Here is a 21,039-nt window from a genome sequence, read left to right as displayed (position 1 = left end):
ACAAATTATTTGGTGCGGAGTCCAGACGTAGTTCTATGTCTAGACTCCAATTAAATTTGTACACGATTTAATTGAATTTTATTTTATTTTTGGTCATTTTATTTTTCGTCTAAGGGCATCAAAAATAAAAACACAGTGAAAGCACAACAAAAAGACATTAAAAATACAACAAAAATAAAATCGCAGCAAAATTACAGTATAAACACAGTAAAAATACAACAAAAATACAACAAATTACACCTTTTAAATTTCTAAAAAATTTTACTTACAAAAACCACAAAAAATCTCCACACCAAATAATTTGCCTCTAAATCACAATAAATTAAATCCAATCCAATACCAAACAGCCCCTTAGGGTCTGCCAAAATTTTCACCCGCCACCAATTTTCCGTGTAATTGGTTCCCTTCCCGGCTGAATCGCGGCGTGCCTCCGGCTTACATTTACTGTTGAAGGGGGGAAAGGTGAAGTGAGAACTAATGGACTGCCCAAGCTAAGGTCGCTCTCCTTGTATTGATGGTAAGTTGGCCCTGTATTATCTCTCACCTTTCCTTCTTTGTCTTCTTCGTGCTCGCCGATTCTATTATTGGTCACTGCTTTCGACGCGAATCCGATCTTGTACGGCTTGATATTCACTTCATGTTTAAGTTTGTATTTTTCTGGATCTGATTTTGCTAGTTCTGAGCTTCTAATCAAAACTTCGGCTTTGGGATCCTTTGCCAAGTTTTTTGGATAATCATTGTATTTTTAAAGTTCGAAGTAATTATGATTGATTAATGTTTCTGTTGCTTCCTTGAATTTTTAACTCCGTTGTATTTGAAGAAGTAACAGATTACAGCACGTTCATTTCATAATTCATGGTAAAATTCATTTTAACCATTGCCATTCTGGTACATTAAAACCTACCTAAGAGGACGAGCATGTGCAACATTATATTGTATGCTTTTTTTTTTTTTTAACTCTTTGGAGATCGCTATGTTTATGTATCTTGATTTAAAAAATGAGACTTATTGATTGTTTTTTGCAAATCCTGCTCTACCAAACATATTTATTTGACACAATACATGAACTTGAAGCACCTATTAATTATTGGACGAGATATAATTTTCTTTGTTTTTTGATAGAACCAGTGAACCGGATTAACTTGACTAACCTCTGGGTAAATTTTGGAAGCCAAACAAAGTCCGTGCATAGGTTGAGCCAAGTTTGAATAGGATTGAGCTAGCTTGAGATTGGATTGAAATGTATATGCATGTATCTTTAAATGTATGTAAACATACTTATGCCTATATTAAGTTTGAATTAAAATATATTTGGATATCTGTATTTATATATATGAATCTATATATTTATTAAGTTTGAATTAAAATATATTTGGATCTTTGTATTTATATATATGAATCAATATATTTATGAATACATTTATATATGTTGTGCTAAGAAGTCTTACCACAAATGGTATTGTATGTAAGATCATAGTCCTCTATGAGTTTGGAACACCATCTTTGCCACAAATTTAGCACTTTTTGAGTGAAAACTTATTTTAAACTTTGGTGATATGGAAAAATCTCACATTAAACTTTATAAATGCAATGTCTCCATTTTTTTAATGCAGAAATTGGTGCAACTGGCTCTAGATCATGGGCCAGATAAGTATTTTTATGATTATTCAATTGTGTAGAGTCATAAGCAATGAATTTATTGTATTGCATTAGAACACATCCTAGATCTCTTTGTGAGCATCATAAAAATCTGAAATCTTTTAGTGCTACAAGGCTAGCCAATACCGGAGTAGTCATTAACCTCTAAAATGCTTCTTTACACTAGTCACTCCATACAAACCCTACTGCCTTAAGCATCATCTTAGACAATGGCTTCAGAATTTGGGAGAAACCCTCAAAAATCTCTTTTAGTAACCAACAAAGCCTAGTGAACTCCTTAACTTTGCAGTTTGGTCTTGGACATTTTAGAATAGCATGAAATTTCTTGTTATATAGATAGCATTAACACTAACCTCCTAGAAAGATAACACTATTCTACCGGAACTCACATTTGGAGAATTCAATGTATAATTCTCTGTCTTTGAGTGTTTTCAACACGGCATGCAAGTGGATAACTAGCTAGTTTAGCTCCTCAAATGGCCAATGATATCATCGATGAGAACAATGATGGATAGATCTAGAAATAGACTAATGATCCTATTCATAAAATTTATAAATGTTCCTGAGATATTTGTCTATCCAAAAGCATCACTACAAACAAATAGTGACTATACCTGGTACTAAACGACATTTTAGCAACATCCTCATATGTGATCTATAGTTGGTGATAACATAATCTTAAAGTGATCTTATGGAAAGCTAAGATCCATTGAGTTAATTGGATAGACTTCCTATACCCGATAAGAGATATTTATTCTTTTTTGTGAGCTTATTCATTTCCCCTAAAATTTATTTTAAGCTTATACTTCCGTCATTTCTTTGAAAAAGGTATTGGGGGCCCACATTGTGATATACTATAGCTAACAAAGCCCTTCTCCAATAACCCCCATATTTACCTTGTTGGCTTTCGCAACTTCTTAGTTGTTATCTAATATAATTCCTTTGCCAATGGTGTTAAATATAGTAAGAAGTAAATTATAAAATAAATCTATCTGATTTGAGGCAAACTAGGCAACTCATGGAAAGAAGTTTGGATACTCTTTCACAACTAACACTTCATCCTTACCTAAGACTTTGTTGAACTCGAATGAGAACAAGATTATCAAGTTCCTACTAAAACTTATTATTAATTACTATATTAACTTGGGCACATTGCACGCACACTAACATTAGATCCACGGGCATAATAACTAACAATGTGAAATGTATATATGAAGTATCTAAACAAGGAATGTGATGCAGTTGTATCAAAACACTTGAGCAGGTCTACCTTGAATGAGAATTATACCTATGTTGGCATTGGTTGATTCCTTAGCTTCTTGTTGAGTTAAGGCATAAAACCTTGGCTATAAATTCTATTTTGCTTGGTCTCTACTATGGGCTATGTATGCACTAGACTCAGTTGACTTTTTCTTCTTCCCCTTGTTGGTTGATTTATCATTAAAGTTTTTTTTTTTTTTTTGTGGTGATGCTCCCAATGACTTTGTCTCTGGCATAAGCTTTTGGTTAGAGCTTGGATAGTTCCAAGCTTGGTACCTTGGCTTGTGCATGGATAACCTAAATTGGATCTTGAAAATCATTTTTCTCTATAGCTTTTTGCATTGGTCACTTCCTCAATGTGGCTTTTGGCATTGGTCACAAGTCCTCAAATCGTTGCTAGTGATACTATCACTAACTCCATTGGTATTGGACTTGGATTCTAGTTGGAGTAAGGGGGTGTAAGTGAACCATACTGGCTTGAACTCGACTCATTAACGAGCTCACTAGTCAAGCTTATCGAGCCATGAGTTTAAACTTCAGTCTATACTTAACTTAGCTTGGCTTGGCTTGGCTTGTATGCTCATCAGGCCACTCTATTACTTTACCTTTTTAAATTATTTATATATTAAAAGTAAAAATTCTAAAAAAAATAAAAAATATTAATTTAAAACTAAAAAATTGAGTTCAACAATCGATTCAAGCTCGAGCTTTCTAAATGAGCTCGAGCCTAAAAATTTTTGAACTCCCTGAGTTCGAGCTTAATAATGAGCTCGATCTCAGAAAGACTTAAATGAACTTAGCTCAATTAGGCAGATGCTTAACTCGATTCGACCCATTTAAACCCCTAGTTAGAGCTTATTGTGTGAGTGGCACAACCGCCCTTGGATCCTTAAATATTATTCCTCTTGTGAAAAATATGAATGCCTTTAAGGAGCTTAAGCGTCCTTCTTTATTTGTCTTGTCCTCTCTACAAATATCAAATAATCTTCAATTCCTAAAGAAACCAAGCGTTGCCTGATCATATGCCTAAGCACACATAAGTTTAGATGATTCTTCACATATGCAATGGGGATCATATTATTCCTGAGTCAAACCTTGAGAGCATGGTAAACTTTGTTTCTTGCAATCATGCTTCATCCTTAAACTAGTCTCATAAAATTATCCTACATTTGTCTTCTTGCAAATAGAGGTGTGTACCAATTGTGATAACCTTTCCACTGGATCATAGAGCTCAGTAGTCCGCAAAATACTTTTGGTCTTGCTATATCTCTACTTCCATCGAGTAAAAAAGAGATGACTAATGAAACTTCTTTTCCTCATTATAGTTTTGCCATTGATTATTTTTCTAGATATGAGTAGATTCTTTTTAGCTCCAGGATGTCCCACAACTTTGATAAGAAGTGTTGACCACATCTCTTAGAAGAACCTTTGATGCTTGTCTATTGTGGTATTAGTGTATTACTATTAACATTGAACCAAGTCTATGAATTCTTTATCTTTTAGCCATTTCTGTCACCATTTGACTTAAGAAGTGATCAACAATACTAACTTCACTATCATACTTGTCAACGGAAAATGACGCACACGCACCACGTCGCAAAGTTTTATGTGGAGCCACGGCACGGCGCACGTCATTTTAAACATGGTGCATAATATAACATAATTTTAAAAAAATATATACGACAACAACAACATGCCTTTATCACACTATGTATTCGGTTATAACATAGTTTTAAATCTTTTTTTTTTTTCCACTTTCCTGTTAAGAGTCAAATTCTCATTTAGATCTAATAAAGAAATGTCATTTCTAATATTTTCTAACCAACTTTTTTTAGGTCTTGTGGGCTCCGAAAATTCGGCCCCGGCCTCCGCTCGCTTTTCTTATTCGACGAGGGAGCTTTGTGTGTGCTAGTTATACGTACAACGCTAAGACGTAGAATCAAATCTCTATCGCCGCGTAATTTCTAGCCCGCAACAATAAGCATTATTAAAAACTTTCTTTTTTAGAACTCTCCATAGCACTTGTCTTGGAACTTTATCATATGCTTTCTCTAAATCAATAAATATCGTATGAATATACTCCTTATTCTCTCTATGTTTCTCTATCAATTATCTCAATAAATGTATGGCTTCCATAGTAGACCTACTCGGCATGAATCCAAATTGATTTTGAGTAACATTAGTATCACGTCGTAATATATGCTCCATAACTCTCTCTTATAGTTTTAAAGTATGAAACATCAACTTAATTCCTTTATAATTTGCACAATATTCTTAAAATAGGAATCAACGCACTCATTCTCCACCCATTTGATATCTTTTGTTTTCAAAATAATATTAAAAAATTTAGTAAGCTAAGAAATTCCTTCTTCTCCTAAGTATTTGCACACCTCTATTAGAATATGATCAGGTCCAACAATGTTCTCACACTTTATTTTCTTTAAAGCCTCTCTAACTTTAGTTTTAGTAATATGCCGATAAAAATAAAAATATCTATTTTCATTTATAGTGCTAAGGTCACTATCTTCAATTGTATTTTCACAATTTTCATTGAAAAGCTTAGCAAAATATCTCTTCCACTTTTATTGAATATCCTTTTATAAAAAAAATACTTTTTGATCTTCATCTTTAATGCACTTCACTTGAACTAAATCTTTACTACTCCTATCACGTTGTTTGGCTAGCTTATATATATATCATTCGCCCACTTTAGTATCTAATATATTATATAAATCATTAAAAGTTAAAGTCTTTACATCGTTGATTGCTTTCATAGACTTCTTACAAGAAGCTTTATATATTTCTTAGAGTTTTTACTTCTAAAACAATTTTTTATAATAGCGCTTCTTATTTTTTATCTTTTCTTGCACATTTTGATTCCACCACCAATTATTTTTACTATTAAAAGCTTTTTCTTTTGATACTCTAAGCACATCCTTTACAACATTCTTAATATTACAAGCTACTATTTTCCACATAACATTAGCTTTCTCATGCATCGACAAAATCTTAAGCTTGCGAATTTTACTCTCAAAGATATTTTTGTTAGAGTTCTTTAAATGCCATCATCTAATCCTAGAACAATGATATATTATATTTTTTATATTCGATCCATTCATCTTAAAGTCCAAAACTAATAAGCGATGTTGGGTACATAGACTTTCACTGGGAATAACTTTACAATCTTTGCAATTTTAACGATCTTTTATTCTTAAAAAAAAAGAATCAATCGGAGTTTTACTATATTCATTCCTATAAATGATGAGATGCTCAACTTTTTTCTTAAATAAGATATTAACAATTAGAAAATTATATGTTAGAAGAAAATTTAATATAGTCTTACCACATTCATTAGATGCTCCAAACCCATAGCCACCATGAATGCTTTTAAAATCCTCTACCTCTCTACCAACATGTTCTTTTAAATCTCCCCCAATAAAATCTCTTTCTTCAAGAGGTGTCTTTTGAATTAATTTGTCTAAGTTATTTCAAAATTTTAATTTTGAATACAAATCCAAACCTACTTAAGAAGCATAAACATTTATAATATTAATAATCTTATCATCAACAATATTTTTTAAAGTTATAACTCTATTTCTAATTCTATGAATTCTTACAATATTATTGTTCAAACTTTTATTTATAATCACACATACACCATTTCTAGTACAACTCCTACTAAAAATACTATTTAGATTCTAAATTATCAATCTCCTTAGCCATCTCTCCCACCTATTTAGATTCCTGAATGCATAAAATATTTATCTTTCTAAGCCTATTCGCTTGCTTCTTCATGATCTGCTAAGCTCTTAGCAAATGCCTTTTTAATTCCTCCAGCACCCTATCTTGCTCCTCCAGGTACTATTCCATAGAGAAAACTAGTGTGCTACTCGCACAAAATGCACCAAGTGAGGTGAATCCCTTCATACAACACTTTAAAATGAGTCATCTGGAAAGCCGAATGATACAAAGTGTTGTATTAGTATTCTGTCCATAATAGCCACTTGGCCCATAATCGAGGGGTCTCTGAAACGAAACAGACATCCAAGGATCAATCCATGCTTCCTTAGAATTTAGAAGATGTTGTGGTACAGGACTAGCTATCCAATCTGTGGATGCACATGGAGACTCTGCATGCACGTCTATATGAAGATCGGGGTATCTCAGTATGATGCAGATCAGGTTCTGCATCCAGCACCATGATGGGAGTAGTATCCTTCGTGAAAATATAACCCTCGCTATATTTCCCTGCATTGAAAATGAAGGAAAATAAATCCCAATTTGTAAAAGAAATAATCAACTAATTGATGATCAATTACTAATAAAAAAGAAAGGGTTGGATCAATTACCTGTCATCTCTAGCCTGCGAAGAGTCCTATCGAGGTCTCTTGCCCCTCGACACTCCCAATGATCTCAACCTACTTGTATTTCCAAGCACCACTGATGGGGACATCAAAGCATGGAAAGTATCAGTGGCGTGGCCGTCGATCTACGACCATGATTGAGTCGATGTATTTTTGAGTCATTTTATGTATTTGTTTTCTTTTATTATTATTATGTTATTTATTATGCTGTAGTTGTTTTCTATTTTTACCCTTGTTTAAGAGAGGTCGTTTGTAAGCCCTGAGAGCATTGTCGTCTTTCCTATTTTGAGTCATTTGTACGAGACTATTTATAGCCCATATATTTCTCTTTGAAATTTAATGAATGATTGAATGATAAAAAAATTTTCTCCCATGTTTGAGTTCTTATGAGAGCTTGAGAGAGATTGGAGCGAGATCCCTTGGATAGGGAATTTTGATCAACCCACCAACCTTGGAGACGGTCGGGTTCGTGGTTTTTCTTTTCATTGAATTTTCTTTCTCTCTTCCTTATTTAGCCGTCGACCTAAGGTTGCACCAAACCCTAGGCCTCCGCCACCTGATTCCCCCCATCTACCCGCCGGCTTCACCCCACCACCTCCCCTTCACCGAAACCCCATAAACACCCACATAGCCGCCGGCCACTCCCACCTCCCCTATCTTCCTCCACAACTCAACTCCTTCTTAATTATTTTTCATAATATCCACTCTTAAGCTGGGAAGAATTAATATTTTAGGAAAGTTACTTAATTAACTCCATTTTGAATTTCAAATTAAAGGGGATTTAATTATTTCTTTCCTAATTCTTAAATGTCAAATTAAGCAACCCCAAATCCCTCCCTGTCCCATTAAGCCGCCGGCCCCTACCTCCTTAATTTCTTTGGATTTATTTCCTAAAGCTCATCCCCCCTTTTGGAATTAACTCAAACATCTCATGCTTTCCCTCATTGGCCGAAATTTCCAAAGCCCCACAACTCCTAATTACTTTTCAAAATGTAAAATTAAATTTTGGAAACAAATCCCTCATCCCCACCTCTCTCTTGCCGTTGCCCATACCCTCTCTCCCTCTTTTTTAATTATTCCCGAATAATTAGAGCATTGTTTGGAAACCTTTTCTCTCCTCCCAAATCAAAACCAAATTAAATCCCTCTCCCTCCTCCCTTGCCCGACCACCCCTCCATCCCCTCCACTTCAAGTTCGAGAGAAACTTCTTTCTCTCTAGCCAGGATTCAAAGGATTGACATTGATCTTTAACTACACACTCTTCTCCTAAAGCCAATGAATGGCCGATGCGGAGCCTGACTACGGCCTTGCCTACGATGAGCAAGGTTTCGTGCACATCCTTCATTCAACTTTCTTCAACGTCAATCCGAATATTGACAACACCGTCAAGGAATACGTGGAGCGCATTCTTGATACTCTTATCAAGGCCATAAAGGAGCAACTTGGTACCGTTCAGTGGAGAATTACATCCAAACCGTGACCAATGTCTTCCAAGCTTCATACTCTTGTATTTTCCTAAGTCTAACTCTCTTTGTGGTTTGAATTACCTCATGATGGTCTTGTTCACCTATTTCTGCCGAGCTTAGTAAACGTAGGACTTGAGCGTGCCTTCTATGTGACTAACTTATTGTTATATTAGGAATTTTGTTGAAGCTACTTACTACGCATGTTATTGAGCTTTTAATTTGTTTTGATATTCCAAGTGTTTGACAAGTGACTTAGCCTAAGCGCAGGCACCCTTCTCTCATTTTCTTTTGTCGTTTTGACTGCTAATAGTTTTAAATCTTAATTGTTTTATTCAATAAATCGTGCAACTTCTTATCACATACATTTAAACATTTTAGTCTTGCATCAACCACGCTCCAAGAAAGCCGCAAAAGAAAGCCACACCAAGGTCAGACAAGTGTAACTGATACCTACTAACTATGAGGAAGGGCTAAACTAAAGTTGGAAATGGTGCCAAGCCTTAGCAGATACACTTGTCTCCTGTGGGATAACATCCATATGCCTGACATCTGCCACCCTATTTGGCTGATACCCTTCTAATATCATGAAGCTACCTGAGCGGTGACATAATCAGCCTAGGCACATGCTGATAAAGTACTCAGCTATCCTCAAAGTGCACCCTCAATGTAGTGTAGTATATCTCTTCCTCTGATCAAGTCCGTCAACAATATCTATCTCCCTCAGATTAGGCGGTAGAACAACAACATGTGGTTGATGAAGTAGAGAGAAACAGTCTACCACCAAGTGTGGAGCGAAGAAGAAAAGCCGCATATGTCCCGACTCCAAAGTGGAAGAAGCCTGCAACATCTGGATGACAGTGGGATATTCTCTCTCTAGGAAGTATGAAGGGCACTCTAGTCAAGAAAACTCCCCTGAATGTGCAGATGGATCCAACCGTATAGGTAATTCCACGACGAAGTTAGGTCCCATAGCTCAAAGGAACTCACCTCAAAAGAGGTTTGAAGAATCCTATACATCATGGTAAGCACTATTGGAGCCAGAGAAAGACACTCATCCTATGAAAGCTGATTGGATGCTAAAAGAACACCACATCAAACAGATCCTGCTCTTAGTGCAAGAACGAAGGTGCACAACCATGTGGCTAAAAACCCCGTAAGGAATAAATCTTCATCGATGCCTACTAGCTAACTAAAGAGAACAGCTCGACGGTCTCCTCTAACAGTAGATATCCACGATGCTAGCCGCAACCGAAAGGATCATGCAGTGACACAATATAGAAGGACAAATAACTATCCTGACGAAAACTGTGAACCCAGACGTCCATAGGGGCGGTAGCTCGGGCATGTATCGATAAACCCGATGATCTATATGTCTGACGATAGTGTTGAAGAAGGGCAGGGTAAACGTCTGGCAAGACTAACCTTCCCCTCTGATGCCCCTCTACTGATGGTCTCCTACTGAAAAGCTCACCAGGAGGAATACACTCCTCAAAGTAGTGAACAAACACAGGCAATCTAGACACTACCTATAACTCCCATAATGTCACTGTCACTCTTTTGTATGTATGCCAAAAGAGTATGGTTTATAGGGGTAAATTTGTATATGCAGTTCAATATTACAATTCATAAAATCATTCATATATAATATTCAAAGCAATATTTCGAAGTTGTTATCCTATTATAGCATTTTTTTATCGGTATCAATATAATTGCTGAAATAAGTAAAATATCATAACCTAAAATATCTTATTAAAAATTTAATTATACATGCTAATATGATCAGAATATTCTATCCTACAATATACTAAAAGTTATATGATGAATTTTTTTTTTCAATTTTCATGAATCTGAGTTTGTATAAAATCTGATAAAATAAAATACTAAAATTCACATTGAGCGATAAAACTAAAATTTGAAGTAGGATAATGATAGCTTACCTCGAGTCAGACAATTTTTCCAACTAACCTGATAGACGAAATGAGATCTGAGACCTTGTTTCTAAAATTTCTCTCTCCTCTTCTTCTGTCTTCCTTTATCTCCTTAAATGATCTCATGGCTAAAAGCTTAGAAAAGCGGTAAAATGGAATCCTCGAAATGCATTTTGGGTTTATATATACAAATAATAATATTAGGGTATATTTGTAATTATTTAATTTGTTGAATTTTAATTACAAATTTCATATAAATCCCTTTATAAAATGAAATTTGGAGTTTCAAAATCATGATAAAATAATCAACATATACTACAACATTTTTAGAACACTCTAGGGACAATAATTTGCAAAATGGACATCAAATGATTCCAAAAAAACTATTTTTATAAAGATATCCTAATTCCTTAAGAAAGACAAATCCAATAAGAAATATCTTGTTTTCACTTTTCATACCTAGGATGGTTATAAAAATAGGCAAAAAAATATTTAAAATAGTGTTAATTGCTCTACAATATGTTGGAGATGATTTATAAATCGGATATCAAATGAATTCAGATAATTTAATTTGATGTACTAAGGCCAATTTTCAAAATATCAAAATTTTCTCCAAATCAAACCACGAAATTTTGGCGACTAAACTAGACATGAACATAGCTCTAAAAATATCTATAAATTCAGTAGATGCTAAATAAACATACAAGTCTTGCCAGATACAAATCAGATTATTACAAGTAGTCCAATTACTATATAACCGGTCATTATAAATCAAACTTTAAATATAAGATATGGACATCATGTTAACTAGATTTAATTAGCTTATTAATGCCCATGGTTTTTGGGCCATTAAATTACTCTAACCATATATACATTGGCTTATTAAATCATCAAGCGTACTAACATTATTTACTCTTAATCAACCTTGTAGTTATATTCACTCATCGAATTTGATTAAATCATTAATTCCTTAATCTTCGAATAATATATATCTACCATTAATCATGTTTATTGATGTTTGGGTCATTAAACTAGATTTTTGGAATCGTTTTGTGTGCTTTGTTGCTTGTGCAGTCTAATGAAAGTTTTCCATTCTCTCAGATATTATATGTCAGGCTCATCCAACTGGATTTCATATTTAATTTTGCTAGATATTTGGTCAAGAATTCCAAGCACAACTTTATCCTTAGGAAGGCAAAGAAGACCAAAACAAACAGTTCTAACTTCATATCTCCATAATATTTTTAAGCTGCAGGATAAGCGTAGTACTTATTTTTTTTCTTCTGCATTGCATGCGAAGCTCATATTTTCAGCTAATTGCATAAATTTTCTCTTGTTGAAGCTTTGAATAGGATCTGTACTATGTTTACTAATACAATGGATTTCCAATTTTTCTTAAGTCTAGTTGGCTGTTTGAAATTAAAAACCATGTTTTAAAATATAATAAGTTTAATAGATTATGTCATTTGGTTGGATATATTAGTTTAAATCCAATATTGATTTTATGCTTTACAAACATCTCCAAAATGCCTCAAATGTGATGATTTCTTTTTCACTCACTAAATGAGTGAAAAGAAATCAACTCTTTTTAAACATGTATTATATCATCATGCAGCCAAATGAGCACTAAGTTATGATTTTAGGATGACCCAACGTACATTTTCAACATCATTTTTATTTCATAAAAAGATGTAATTTTAGCCCAGTGCCTTCTCATATACTGCACTTCTTTGTAATATGACATGCTACGGAATAAAATGTGAAAAATATTTTGACTTTGCTGGTATGTGTAGCGTAGCTTTTTTTCTAATATTGCTGTTTCTCAACATCAAAACACAGGCTTAAAGATGGTACTGATTGTGTGTATTCTTCATATAGAAATTGAGAAGCTCTGGATACAACAGAGGTCTTTCAAGGCACATGGGGGAATGTGGTGGCCAACATTACCACAATATTAGTGAAGAAGAATCTACAAGATCAAAAAATGTTCAAAAAGTTTCTATTGTTCCTCTTGTTTTCTTAATCTTCTATGAGGTCTCTGGCGGGCCTTTTGGAATAGAAGACAGCGTTCAAGCAGCAGGTCCTCTTCTTGCCATTGCTGGTTTCCTAATATTTCCCATAATATGGAGCATTCCAGAAGCACTGATTACTGCAGAATTAGGGACAATGTTCCCCGAGAATGGTGGTTATGTTGTCTGGGTCTCTTCAGCGTTGGGACCTTTCTGGGGCTTCCAACAAGGTTGGATGAAATGGCTAAGTGGTGTGATAGATAATGCTCTTTATCCAGTTCTATTTTTAGACTATCTGAAGTCTGGTATTCCAGCCTTAGGAGGGGGACTTCCAAGGACTGTGGCAGTGTTGATTTTAACTGTTGGCTTGACTTACACGAACTACAGAGGGCTTACTATAGTTGGATGGGTAGCCGTATTTCTTGGGGTTTTCTCGATCCTTCCTTTCATAGTTATGGGCCTTGTGGCTATTCCAAGGTTGGATGTTTCACAGTGGTTAGTGGCTGATTTTAGCAATGTTGACTGGAATCTATACTTGAACACCCTTTTCTGGAATTTGAATTATTGGGACTCTATCAGTACCTTGGCAGGAGAAGTCCACAACCCAAAGAAAACTCTTCCGAAGGCATTACTATATGCTTTAATATTAGTTGTTGTTGGGTATCTTTTTCCTCTTTTCACTGGTACTGGTGCTATCCCACTTGATAGGGAGCTATGGGTTGATGGTTACTTCTCTGACATTGCCAAAATACTAGGTGGCATTTGGCTGAGATGGTGGCTGCAAGGAGCTTCAGCGCTATCGAATATGGGGATGTTTATTGCTGAAATGAGCAGCGACTCTTATCAACTTCTAGGCATGGCTGAGAGAGGGATGCTTCCAGAGTTCTTTGGCAAGAGATCTCAGTATGGAACACCACTTATAGGAATCCTTTTCTCTGCATCTGGTGTTTTGTTGCTCTCATGGATGAGCTTTCAAGAAATTGTTGCTGCTGAGAATTTTCTGTACTGTTTTGGAATGATTTTAGAGTTTATAGCATTTATAAGGCTTAGAATGAAGTATCCAACAGCACCTCGGCCTTACCGGATTCCTTTGGATACTCTTGGTTGCATTTTGATGCTCATCCCTCCTACTATTCTGATAATTGTGGTTCTGGCTTTTGCTTCATTCAAAATCATGGTTGTCAGCCTTTTTGCCATGCTTATTGGGTTCATATTGCATCCTTTCCTGATCTATATTGAAAGGAATCAATGGTTGAGGTTCTCAATGATCTCTGATCCCTCTGATTTTCAAGGTGCTGAGCATGAGGATGCCCACTCTTTGATCAGTTAAATCTATTCAGAGGTATGAAATTTCATGCTTATCTTAAGTGTGACCTAAACTAGGTGAATTACTGCATTATTGTTATGATTCTGCAAATTCGATTGTCAACATCATATGAAGAACGTAATTGTGAATACTGTGGTATTCGAAGCACTTTTCTTGTAAGTTAGGCAACTATTTTAATTCTTCAATGCAAGCATCTTTTTCTATAATTCTATAATTTATTAAAGATATTCAAATATATTTCATGTTTGTGAAGTGCTCTTATTTGGCTCATTATTAATTGAACTAAAAAAAAAATTTATTTGACTCAAATTGCTTAACGTGTTGGACTAGATAACACTTAGGTTTTGTTTGGGAGGGCTTTTTTGCTGCTTCTTAAAGCAGTTTCGAGTACAAAAATTTTAATTTTTATACTAAAAAATTGTTTTAAGAAGCAGTAAAAAAGCCGTCCCAAACGAAGCCTTAGTTCACTCAAAATTGAATTGAAGAAAATTATCATCACAAGATTATTGCATTCTTGTTTTTGTTAGTGCATTGCAAAAACCTAAGTTGTCTTTTGACAGTTTTGCTTTCTTTGTGGCTTGATGCTTTCAATTGTCCCAAAGATATCGATTGCTCAATGTTTTTAAAGTAGGATTTAAGGTAAATCCTGTCAAACGCTAAAAATAAGCCCTCTGAATCCTATGGAAATATAAATCCCATTTTGGCCCTGTTTTGCCGTAAATTCCAAATTTACCAAATCCCATAGTTCGGCGGATTTAATGTGAAGCTTTCCCACGAGGGATTTCCTTGAATCTTACGATCCCGTGCAAAACCATTTCTCCTACATGTCTCTCCTTCTCTTGCGATCTAATCTATGATCAATTTCATTAGGAGAATCCTGGCAGGATGGAAGAAGAGAAAATGGTTTTGTATTAATAAAATTGTGTCTAATTAGTGTTTAATATAATATAAATACACTTATGGAATATATTAATTAGTTAAACATTAAATAACTTGAATTAATTAATGTTAAATTTAATTAATTTTTCATAGGTTAGTTACTAACGCATCAATCCACTTACAGTCCATGTGTAAATGATGTTGATTAACTCGAGTGCTTAACTTGCGAAAAATAAAAAATTTTGAAAAAAAATGATCAAAATAATCCCTCGACTCTTTGAGGAAGATCAAAATAGTCTCAAATTATATTAAATGATAATTTTGATCTCTCAACTCTTTAAAGATGAACAAATTAGTCCTGGAATGGGATTATTTTGATTCTTTTTTTAAAGACTTGAGAGATCAAAATGATCTTTTAATATAGATACCAAAAACTACTATTCTGGGCTTAATAACTCGATGGAAAACATCTCAATTTGTCCATGGAGAACTTAATTGCTCATATGGGATTCCATGACTTGCAAGTTTATAAAATTGGAACTCCATTCAGCCCCATTCCACTTTTATAGCCAACTTCACATAGTAATATAGTATCATTTGATTTGCTGACATTGTTGAATATATCAGAAAAACTGAAACCAACTATGATATCTTGTTTAGCTTCTGTTTTTTCTGACATGAGCAGAAGCTATTAGAATGCATCAATTTTTTTCTATGTTGGATGAAATGTCAATAAAAAGGGAAATTGTTTAACCTTACTGGTTCATATGATGCATACCTATAAGATCTTTTGTTCAAAACATAGAGCTTGGGTAAGTGACCGGTCACTTATATTCAGTTGACTGAAATATACATCAAAATTACAATTATTAAATCTCCTAAGTTGAAGGAATTTATGTGAAAAAAATGTGTCACAATATCCAGGTCAAAGTTGAAGGAATTTATGTGAAAAAAATGTGCCTGCTCTTCCAGATCCCGAAGCCGCAAGACCCTCAAGCTCGATTTTCTCTTCATTGTCCCGATTCCCTCACATCCTAAGCAGTTCGGCGGCCCTTCCTTCCGGCTCCCGCCGACTCCGACCTCAGCTTCCCTGCCTGCTCCAGCCACTGTGTTGATCGCACACAGGAGCTCACAATCCGCACTCCCGACTCCACCAGTCCCGATCTTCCTCCTGTGCAGCCAAACCCCGCCGATCCCAGTCGCAGCAAACTCCGACTCCATAGCTGGCGTTAACCCTAGTTTTTCATCCTCCTTCGATTCCGTCGAACCAGCCATGCATGTCAATCCCCATCTCCCTCCTTGCCCGATCCCTGCTCACGTTCATATCGATCGGCCTCACAACTTGTCGAACCGTGTGCCAATCGAGTCGGACTCCTCGTTTCGATTCCCTCCTCACTACTAACTATACAGCTTGCTCCACGTCAATCGCACACAGGAGCTCCCGATCCTTGCCTCCTCAAGCCAAAATCCTCTTCTTCCTGCCGCTAGCCCCGCTCTGTTCGATCTAACCACGTTGAGCACCCTCCAACCTCCAATAGCTGAACCAAGCTTCACTGACAAAGCCACACACTCAATTGCTGCTGCTACTATCTCTATTCTCCCACTCAGGACAACACCCATGGTCCCATACCCATATAAAACAACATTTTTTTATTTTTGCTATTAATCATTATTATTAAGTAATATTATTAGTTGTTACTATTACTATTATTATTTAAAAAAAAGAAAATACACAAAAAGAAAGAGAAAAGAGATTAAAAAATAAAAATAAAAAAAAGGAGAGAAAAAAAAGAAAAATTTGTTGTTTACATTCATCATCGTTGTTGTTGTTGCTCACTCTAGCTAAGGTATAATGCCTCCAAACCCTAAAAACTCCAAATTCTGTTTTTGGTGCTCGCGGCGCGTCGGGGAAACACCTATATATATGCTCTTGAAGTCTGATGCAGCGCTTATGGTGAGACGGGTAGACCATGTACACGCTCTTGTAACATAGCGAGGACAATCTTAAGTATCCGTGTACGTGCTTCAGTGACTGAGGGGAAAAGCCGCGGAACCATAAGATCTTGATCGGATTTATCATCATTCCCCCCACCATCTGCTTTAAATATAGGGTGGTGAATTTCTAATTTTAAATGTTAAATTTTAAAACATCAAATCATGTTGCAATTATATGTCGGATACTACGTATATGTTTGAGGGCTAGCCTTAATCGAAAGTTCTCTCTCTCACTATCGGGAGGGGTAATTAACTTATAGGGGCTTGTGCGTATAGGAAATCTGAACTCATATCATAAAGTCCTCGCAAGATGAGGAGGAAATCTTTGGGTAATGTCTTATTCAAAATCCAATCCGCTTTCTCAAAATTTGCCTCGGAACTTAAATGTTAAAACTCTCCTCGATGACCCGAAAAAGAAAAGGAGCCGCGAAGAGGTTGGGCGCAAATTTTCGAAGCCCGCAGTAATATAATAGTTGATTGATTGATGATATATGTCAAAATAAATTTAATTATTTCAAAACTAACTCAAATTTTCTCTAAATCTATGCAAAGGTGCACCTAAGATTTTTTTTTTTGCTACAACTAGATTATGCATCCGGTAGTCTTGTGTTGGGAAAGAAGAGCAAATAACTTTCAATTGACGAAGTATCTATTTTAGAAGTAAATATGAGGGATTTATAAATTATTTATTTAAAAAAAAAACTTCAATTTTTGTATTGTGTAACTTTACTTAAATCTGCAATTCTGCATCAACAACTGCATTTAATTATTGGATAAAAGATCCACACATATTGTTCTCCAAAACCATAATTCTTCAACCCATTGAATCTCTTGGGTTTTGTTTGGGACAGCTTTCTTGTTGTTTTTTAAAAAGCAATAAGAAAGTCATCCCAAATGAAGCCTAAGGCTTCGTTTGGGACGGCTTTTTTATTACTTTCTAAGACGGAGTTTTAGTACAAAAATAAAAAATTTTATACTAGAAAGCAGTAAAAAAGTCGTCCCAAACGAAGCCTAAGACTTCATTTGGGATGACTTTCTTACTGCTTTTTAAAGCAGCTTTTTAGTACAAATTTTTTAACTTTTTAACTAGAACGCCGTTTTAAAAAGCAGGAAGAAAGTCGTCCCAAATAAAACCTTAGTCTCTAGTGCATTAGTCATCATATTCCTCTTAACCTCCAGCAGTTGCTGGTAAAAGAGGAGCGCACATGTAATTGTGGAAGAGCAAACTTCAAAAACAAATATGATGAATTATAAAATAACTAAAAAAATCAAAATTAATGTGATTCAATTTCATCGAAATTTATCACAGCAGTCTTACTGAAATTTTCAAAGTCCAATAATAATCTTGCTTTCTTCAGTACTGTCTTTAGCTCTCTTCTCTACTCAATAAAGCTTAAAAAGACAATAAATATACTGTTACCGATCAAAGAAAATGAAAAGGGCATTATATCTTATCCTTTACTGTCTTTAATTGATTCAGCCATATTATTTGATGTGAATCTCTTATGCAGCTTCAGCCGGAGCTCGGAAGCTTTCCCTTCTTCATCTTCTCTGACAATTTTCAAAACAAGACAGCAACACTGGAGCTCCAGACTTTCTTAATGGCCTTTGGTGCTTCCTTAAATGCACCCAAATGCTTTATATCAAGAGCTAAAACCTCCTTAATAAGACCCGGGTTCGAGCACAATCTCACAACGGTGGAACCCGATATTTTGGGGATTAGATGAGACTTGATGTAATTATCGAGAGCTCAAATAAAAATAAGATAAGCCCATAAAACATGTATTTACTCAAAGTTATGCTGTGATGAATTTTGGCTTTATTTGGGGTGATTTTCTTACTGTTTTGTTTTTTAGAGCACAATCATAATTTCTATTTGATCATTATTTTTTTTACTGTTTTCAAAAAAAAAATGCTAAGAAACTATTTTCTATAACAATTAAAAAAGAAAAATTATTTTTTTTTTCATAACAATTATATAATCACCTTTATTAAAAGTTATAGTTGTCGGAAACAGACACTTAATTGAATTAAGTCAATTGTAATCAAGCCATACAATCAAACCCTAACTCAGTGCTTTCTTGTCATTCTATGTGAGGTTATATATATATATATATAAGAAGCTGGAAATAGTGGTGAACCATATTTTGGAAATATATTTGAGGTGTTTTGATTCTGAAACACCATGGATGTGGACAAAATGGTTACCATGGGCTGATAAACACCAACCCAAGGAAATCCAGTGATTTCCTGTAGAGTAGTCACTCTAGGGGCCCGTCAATCCCGGCTAGCTAAAAACCAATGGGATTATACCGACATATACATAATCACAAAGTGCAAGTGCAGTTACAAATATTCAATAAGTTCTATGTAACTCAACATGATAATTACAATTTATATAATCAACATGATTTATAATAGAAGTATCATGTACTGCAATAAACAAAATTAATGTGTTTTGCCAAGTGCCAACATAATATTTATTGCATTCAAACAAGAGCATGCATGAAAATACAAAACTGACAATCTAAACAGTTATGAGAAACCTAATACAAGCGGCAGAGATTACTCCTCTAACAAAGAATGATATGACTACATGAAAATAGGTTATAGTACTTACCATGGTTGCCACAAATTCTAACCTTGAAAGCGGCTCCCTCGATTCCACCAAGCGACAATCCTACAAGTAGCAAAACCAAAATATCATTAAGCATGTTTGATGAGGCATAAAGAGGAATATCCTAATCAACCTTAATCACACCAAGAACACCAAAATTAATTTTAAAATGATACAATCTAAAAAAATGCAAATAACCTAGGGTTTGGTCAAATCGAATACCAAACCTAAAATGAGGCTTCCTCCAAAAATGAATTAAAATCCATCATAACGATGAATCAAGGCAACAACAAATCAAATATAATAAAAATACTACAAAAGTTGTTATCTACTTCTATATCATGAGAATAAAGAGGAAGAAAGAAGGAGAAGGGAAAAGGGAAGAGTTTGGACTAAAAAACTTACTCGAGGATGTCATTGCGAGCAATGAGCGAAGAGGGAAGGGAAGAGAATATTTCAACGGCTTCTACAAGGGAGAATGAGGAGTGGAAGGTTGCCCTAGGTCCTATTTCACCTTAAATGAAGAGAGCAACAACCAACAACGAGAAAAATCACAAGAGGAGATAGAAGAATCACGTAATTTGCGCTATTGGAAAGCGAGAGAACCGCAGCTTGCCCGTGTGCAGAAGAGGTGAAGGAGTCAAGCGGCTAGCTTGCGTGTGCGGGAGAAATCCCGGACCAGTCCGGTCCGATTCGAGATATGATAAGCATACCCTTATCATAGGAGTTATATGTCTTTAACTTCTGAACTTATATGTAATGATCCCAACAATTAGATTTGAAATCCAATGATTGGATCCCAACCACACCTTATAATCTTCTCAAGGTACCCAATAGTCCAACTAGCAAAATAAGGGCTAAAAATTAAATATATAGTGGCTGATCCATCAATATTATTACAATTTTTGCATGGAATATACATTGGATAAAACCCCGCTTGTAATCAAACTTGGTTCAACTATTTATCAAACTTCAAACCCATTTTAAGCCATAATTAAAGCTTTGTTTGCGACAATTTTCTTATTTTATTAAGCAGTTTCTTAGTAACAAATTTGTTGAATCTGAAATTTTTGTACTAAAAAACTACTTCATAAAGCATTAAAAAAGCAATCTCAGCTTCGTTTGGGATGTCTTTTTTATTTCTTTTTAAAGCTATTTTTTTGTATAAAAATCTCTTGAAAGCAGAGAAAAAAATAATGGTCCCATTAGATTTGAAATCCAATGATTGGATCCCAACCACACCTTATAATCTTCTCAAGGTACCCAATAGTCCAACTAGCAAGATAATCAACTCATTGACTATCTTAAAATTTGCTATCTCAACTAAGGGTGTGGCGATGTCAAATCAACTTATGAGCTAGCACGAACTCGACGAGAAGCGCTCGAAGAACATATTAACTTGTGAGATGGCTCATTTAAAATTTATTTAAATATATTATAATTTAATAGTTTAAGCATAAAATTATTAAAAATATATCTCACTTCTTATATCAAATAATTTTTCATTATATATCTTTTAATTTCTCATTTTTTAA

The 21,039-nt window shown here is 34.9% G+C and overlaps 1 protein-coding gene across 5 annotated transcripts; it reads left to right on the top strand.

Moving 5' to 3' along the window:
• Positions 1–311: 311 nt before the first annotated feature.
• Positions 312–18,707, top strand: LOC110114949 (probable polyamine transporter At1g31830). Of its 5 annotated transcripts, XM_028696052.1 has the most exons (3): positions 312–616; positions 12,556–14,028; positions 18,399–18,707. In XM_028696052.1, the coding sequence occupies exons 1-2, from the start codon at positions 515–517 to the stop codon at positions 14,014–14,016; spliced, it is 1,563 nt and encodes a 520-aa protein (XP_028551885.1). In that variant the 5' UTR covers positions 312–514; the 3' UTR covers positions 14,017–14,028; positions 18,399–18,707. The 5 variants fall into 5 exon arrangements, with proteins under 5 accessions (XP_028551885.1, XP_020703680.2, XP_020703679.1 ...); XM_020848021.2 differs by lacking the exon at positions 18,399–18,707 and having other exon boundaries at positions 12,556–14,227; XM_020848020.2 differs by lacking the exon at positions 18,399–18,707 and having other exon boundaries at positions 314–517; positions 12,517–14,227.
• Positions 18,708–21,039: the final 2,332 nt, after the last annotated feature.

Source organism: Dendrobium catenatum, unplaced genomic scaffold (assembly GCF_001605985.2).
Source record: "Dendrobium catenatum unplaced genomic scaffold, ASM160598v2 fragScaff_scaffold_716, whole genome shotgun sequence".
In the NCBI taxonomy this organism is placed as follows: Eukaryota; Viridiplantae; Streptophyta; class Magnoliopsida; order Asparagales; family Orchidaceae; genus Dendrobium; species Dendrobium catenatum.
The sequence above is the reverse complement of the archived record's forward strand: the minus strand, read 5'-3'. Positions and strand labels throughout refer to the sequence as shown.